Source organism: Triticum dicoccoides, chromosome 5A (genome assembly GCF_002162155.2).
Source record: "Triticum dicoccoides isolate Atlit2015 ecotype Zavitan chromosome 5A, WEW_v2.0, whole genome shotgun sequence".
In the NCBI taxonomy this organism is placed as follows: domain Eukaryota; kingdom Viridiplantae; phylum Streptophyta; class Magnoliopsida; order Poales; family Poaceae; genus Triticum; species Triticum dicoccoides.
In genome coordinates this window covers 649,303,099-649,309,549 of record NC_041388.1, presented here as the reverse complement: position 1 = coordinate 649,309,549, position 6,451 = coordinate 649,303,099, and the positions used below count along the sequence as shown (strand labels likewise).

The 6,451-nt window shown below is 48.1% G+C and overlaps 1 protein-coding gene across 1 annotated transcript; it reads right to left on the bottom strand.

Moving 5' to 3' along the window:
* Positions 1 to 2,780: 2,780 nt before the first annotated feature.
* Positions 2,781 to 4,786, bottom strand: LOC119303742 (transcription factor bHLH106-like). The gene is made up of 2 exons (XM_037580880.1): positions 4,270 to 4,786; positions 2,781 to 3,640 (listed from the first exon to the last, which is right to left on the bottom strand). The coding sequence occupies exons 1-2, from the start codon at positions 4,534 to 4,536 to the stop codon at positions 3,155 to 3,157; spliced, it is 753 nt and encodes a 250-aa protein (XP_037436777.1). The 5' UTR covers positions 4,537 to 4,786; the 3' UTR covers positions 2,781 to 3,154.
* Positions 4,787 to 6,451: the final 1,665 nt, after the last annotated feature.

Sequence of the window (6,451 nt, the reverse complement as noted above, 5' to 3'; positions counted from 1 at the left end):
CGGATGGCGTCATATATTTTCTCGGTTCGGGTTTATATGGCCACACTTGTGGAAAGACGTTTCTCCATTATTTTGATTGATAAAACGTTAGTTATATACCGTGAAAAATATATCATTGGAATCACTTTTTTTTAGCATCAGTACAGACACAGGCGCTCATATACACGCGCATACATTCACCTTATGAACGCACACACGCACACCCTACCCCTATGAGCATCTCTGAGAGACTGAGCCGGCATGTCATCTTGAGATTTACGAAGTCACCGTAGGCGCCTCGTCGTCGACGGGAACGTCTCCTCCCACTGAAAGCGCATCGCCGGAAATCCTGAAATAAATTCAGGAATAATGCGAGCACCAGGATTTGAACCCTAGTGGGTTGGGGATAGCACTGTCCACGTAACCAACTCAACCACAGGTTGATTCGCACATTGGAATCACATTAAAAATAGTTGCCAATGTGTTATGATGAATAACTTATACTCTCTATGTTTTTAAATATCAGTCTTTTTAGAGATTCCAATGCGGACTACATATGGAGCAAAATGAGTGAATCTACAATCTAAAATATATCTATATACATCTATATGTAGTCCTTATTGAAAAATCTCCAAAAGGACGTGATTTAGGAACAGAAGGAGTATTTCGATGATGATTCAATGGTTATTTGTTGTCATAAAAAGCATGCTTAAATCATGAAAACAATGCATACCCGTACGCATCATAACTCTGAACAATTAATATTGCATTCTCTCTGCTGGGAGCTCGGATCAGAACTTCTGCCATGCCCTGCTAGCTACTCCATCTAGCCCGGCCCTGCCCTGGCATAGATATGTATATCTACAGTCGTACAGACACACGGCATTCTTTTGTTATCTCGATGTAGAAAACATGTGATTCCTGCAGCTGCTCTCGTCTGATAAAAAGATTGGAACTAGCAACGACATACTAGTACTGTGCCGCAGAGACACAGCCTTACGTACACATATGCATGTGATCTTCTGAAAGTCTGTCCTCCTTAATGATGTATTAGTAGTATTGGTAAAACAATGATGGAAACTATGATGAAATAATTACATAAATCTGTGCCCACCAGTAATTGTATTGCACTCCATGACTCCATGTGTCTTTTGGCCTCTCTCTTAGCTTTCAGTGATTCAAATGAATTTGTTCTTTTAAGAGTTCAAATCCTTGGAACTTTTATTGAGTAATGAATCTTTGGAAGTTTTTCTATGTGGGAACTTTGCTCTCAGTTTTAAAGGAAAATTTCGATCAAGTCTATCTTCTTGGAAAAATCTCTATAGGTTCCTATTTTCCTCTCCATGTCGAAATCAAACCCATTATTTTGTGTTGATTATGGATTGACACATGTAATATGCTTATCTCTTTTAAAGGGATATTCCGTTCACTCAAAACATCACACCAAGATATCAAAAATGATGTCCAGTGGGTAGGATAGAACCCACCCGGATGAGATAGGATTTGAACCCTAGTTAATCAACATGGATGCACCACTATGAACCTCTACCACTAGGCAGAAACCCAGACCTCACTTGAAATGAAGTCTTATCCGGTCTCTGCATAACAATGTGCCCTATCTATTTTGAATCCTATGAATCAAAGTTCTTATGTATGCTGTAAGCCTGTAACTCGATTTCTCACTATTTTCAAGTATATTGCAATATGGACATGGATGACAATTTTTATTCATGTTTTCAGAAAGAATACACTGATTGGTTTAGTTGATTATTGCTTGCGTACATGAAATGCCTGATTTTTTTTTTCATTTCAACTTGGCATGCCCATGGATTACTTACCATATACACAGTGTCACAATAACAAAACCAATCACATTTACTTCCACGCCCTAGATTCAAGCGTTTAGGTATGTGTATTCATATGACCTACTTCTGCATGCCAACTGCCAAGCTAGCCAGCAAAGTAGCCATGCCATTGCCAGCCCCAGCAAGTAGCCGGTGTGGGCAGAAAGCACATCACAGCAATGGCTTGATTACAAGTTCACATTTTTACACACACCCCATGTCTTCCTTTTGTCCCCACAAAAGAGCATGCACACAGACACAGTGGGTGGCCTGACATGGAGATCTCTGCCCCTCCCTCCTCCCTCTAAAAAAAGCCATAGAGGAGCAAGATTACAAAAGGAAACCAGCAAGAAACAAAAGCTCATCCACCTTCCCCCCTTTCCCAGACCAGACAGGGCATGCAGCAGCAGGCATCAGCATGCATGTAGTACCAGTACTAGCAAACTAGTCCATGCATGCACTCATGTGTCATGAGAGCTAGCTGCTCACTGCTCTCTGCTCTGCATGCCACACTGGCTAGCCATACTACTGTGCACTGCAGCATGCACCAATACAAGCAATCATTGATTGGTTCCCCTTTCCTCTCCTCCATATTCAAACAATCAAACTGGCATATGCATGCCTAGATCATTCAATATGTCCAAGCCCCAAACATTCATTCTTTTTTCATTCATTCACAAGACCGGACAGACAGGAAGCATGCTGCTACATTGCTATGCAATGCGTTGGAACAACCATCTTTGTTTTGATCTTAGGACTTGCCATGCATTGCTACATGTATGCATGCAAACATCTTTGTTTGATCCGAAGACTTGTCTTACATGCATGCATGCATGCATATAAGGCTAGCTAGCTAGCTGCATGCCCTGACATGATCAAAAATGGACTTGTGGGATCTTGTAAACAGAAATGCTTCCAGAGTTATCCAATGTATATGTAGCATATGGCAATCAAGTCTGGAACTTTGCATTGTGCATATATTCTGACATTAACTGTTATTTTAGGGGCTGGGTTTGCCATGGCTTTGAAGCAACATTTGATTAAAGCTCAAGCAAACCCTAATGGTAAAAGAGTAGTAATATATATATATCCCTAATTATACATGGCATATTGGCATCACCAAGGAGAGTTAGCTAGCCATATAGTGGTATATATGGAGAATTGGAACTAATTAACCATCACACAAAACTAATTAACCTTGAAAGCAAATTAACACGCTGTATAGTAGTAGTAGTAGTACCATTACCATGGCATGCATGAGATCCATCGCCATATGCAATCATATCGACCAGATACTATGAGCTATGGCCGCCGGCCGGCTAGCTGATTCATTAAGCAGCCGCTTGCATGTTCATGTCGGCGACGCGTCTCCTCTTGGGCCGGTCGCCGGCGGCAGCCCCCTGCCTCTCCACGAGGGCCCTCAGGGCCTCCTTGAGGAAGTCGGCGCCGCCGTCCTCGGAGGATGTGGAGTAGTCGTCGTCGGCGTGTCCTCCGGCGTCGCGCGCGAGGACGAGCACGTTGCGGACGCGGCCGCCGAGGGTGGCCATCTCGGCGCGGAGCGTGCGGAGGCGGAGCGCGCGCAGCGTGTCGATGAGGCCCGGGAGGAGGTCGGAGCGGTCGTCGCAGCAGACGGAGGCCTCAAACACGGCCGCCGCGCCGCCGGCGCCGCCTCCCGACGCGAGCACCACGATCTCGTCGTGCTCCGTGGGGAACAGGTGGCTCGCCGGCGCCGCCGCCTCGCCAACGACGCCGTCCATGCGCTGCTTCAGCTCCCGCACCCTCTCCACCGCCTTGGCCAGCAGCGTTGCCTTGTCTATCTGTAAACACACATGTACAAGATGAGTTCATGAGCTAAAGTTCATCAAGAAATCTTGTTTGCACAATCAATCTCTCAGATGACGAACCCTAGAGCGTATGATTGATCAGAAATGAAAAAGGGTAGAGAGGAGAAGGTGAAAAATTATGCAAAATTGTAGACATGGTACTAGGCACAAAAGAAGCAATCATGGAGAGGAACAAGCCAAGAGACGAGGCAGCCCTAACCTGACCTAGCTAGTCAGTGTCATTCATAGGATGATAGCAGCTACTCCCTCTGTAAACTAATATAAGAGCATTTAGATTACTAAAATAGTGATCTAAACACTCTTATATTAGTTTACGGAGGGAATAGTAGTTAGGAGAGGCTCCATTCTAGTGCTACTTGCGCACACAAAATCCAGCTTTAATCACAAGGATTAGCTGAGCTGAGAACCGTAGCAGCTAGCTACTCATGGGGGTAGCATCTAGCCACTGCAATCCACAGTAGAATTCTAGATGCATGACACGCAATCCAGTTCTTCCATAAGGATTTCGCTTGATCGATCTCGCATCGAGCATGTTGCGCAGAAACTAAATTAGGGGGAAATCACGAGGGCACAGGACTTAGATGTGTAATGAAATTGCATGCCTTGGGGTCGCAGGCGAGGACGGCGCGGAGGCGGTCGAGGTGCGACTTGATCCGCTCGCGGCGGCGCTTCTCGGCCTCGCGGTGGTTCCGCGTCGCCGCCACCGCGCGGTCGTGCGCTGCCTCGGCAGCCGCAGCGGCGGCTACCTCGTCCTCCTCGGACAAGGCAGCCGCGCCGCCGCCTGGCGCCGACTGCCACATGGAGCCCACGAAGAAGGGCGGCAGCATGGCCGCTTCCGCGCCGGCGAACGACGCCTCCGCCGGAAACATGCCCGCCAGAGCTAGCTAGAGCTTCAGCTTCTCGCCTTGCTGCCCTGATCACAAGCTCCTAACTTAACAAACTAATTGGCGCGGTGGTGTTGTGCAGTGAACTAACTACTGTTCCTCGGACATGGACTGCAATCGAAGGAAGGGAGAAGAGAGAGACGGATGGGATGGGATGGGATGGGATGGGGGAACGAGGAGAGGCGAGAATAAATAAACGGGGCTTCGAGGAGAGAGGGAGAGCGCATGTGGGCGGATAGAGATAGAGAGAGAGAGAGAGGGGAATGTTAGAGAGAGACGGGGCGAGGCGAGGTGAGGCGAGTGAGTGGCGGGTGGGCCCGCTTGTTGACCCGTCAGAGATAGAGGGCTGTGCCTGTGCGAGCCCTGTGAGCTAGGGATGACGGATGGGAGGTGGTGCTGGCCTAGCTGGCTCTAGGGGCGGTAGAGATGTCCCGGCGGGGGCGGCTCGACGACTGCGATGGTGCCGACCTTGCGCCGGCCGTCGCGCTCCGGTGAGATACGGCCGTGGCGGTGATGGCGATCCGTCGTTTGACTCCCGTGCAACAGCGTATACGCCGGCTCACCCACACCCCGGGGGAATGTTTTGCCTTGCCTTGCCGCGTTGTGGCACTACCACTGCTTGAACTAGCTTCGCCACTTGGGTGAAAGTGAAACCCGAGTAGGTCTCTCTCTATCCACCTATGGAGAATTGAAAAGTGCGTCCCGGGTTTTCCTTGCGTGACCAGATCATGCTGATATTAACAAGTTCATTTCAAATCCAAATTAAGGATTGGTATTAATACCAGGGTATTGGTTCACGCTGGTTGATTTTTTTTTTGTTTTGAGAAAAAACCACACTGGTTGATGATGGCAGGCCCCTGGGTGTACTCGTAGGCCGGCTGTCGGCTCATTGGGCCACAGGGTGGCCCAAGCCCACGACTTGACCAATGGAGGGATCAACTTGGTGTAAGTGAGTGGCAGAGTGTCGAACATACTGAAGGACAGGCCGGTCACTTGCTAGTGGGCCATCGATGGTTCTTGGGCAAAATTTGTAACAACTCTAGAGAGAAAGCCAGAGACAAGGACAAGAACGCGCCATGGCCCGGTTTGATCCCCATGACGCTCCGCCGCTGGTGTAAAGCCCCTCAAAATTTTACTTGGTGTACAAGACTATCAATCTATCATGCCCGGATCTAGGAGTATCCCAGGAGATTAGGCTAGATTGCACCGACCAGTGAATCATGTAAACCCTAGCCATGTCCCCCTATATAAGGCATGGCTAGGGTCTTCTCTCCATAAATCATCTCTTACATACACGATCCTTCCGATCTCACCATTGTACTCAAAAGCCTAGTTCTCATAAGAGGCTAGTCCACCATAATACATCAAAGGAGTATGGTGTTACCTCGACAGTGAGGGCCTGAATTTGGTAAACTGCCTTGTGGGAATCCCATCTAGGCAACCAGCTACGTGCACAATCCTATGATGATTACTGTTGGATCCTGAACCAACACCCGTAATCGATATTGCCAACCGCCCTTATTTTTTTGCGGAAAGGCACAAGCACTTGAGAGGGACATAATCCTCACAAGTTCTTCAATGAATTCCTACTTAGCTGGCTTCAACAAACGAAATTGGAGGTGGAGAACAAAAACATGCGGCAACATCATCCCCTCAGCATGTCGCCGCAATGGACAAATGCTAATCACGGCAGACCGAGTGCGGCTAGCGATGGACACCCATCCTCCTACTCATCGGTGTCACTCAGAGGAAAGCCAATGACATGCAGAAAGCCGATGAACCACTACTATTCACATCACTACCACCGCCCCAACTTACCGCCCCAACTTCACCAGCCATGAAAAAAGTCAAGAACCCTACGGGACACAAACTAGACACATAGATCCGAGATTCCCCCGCC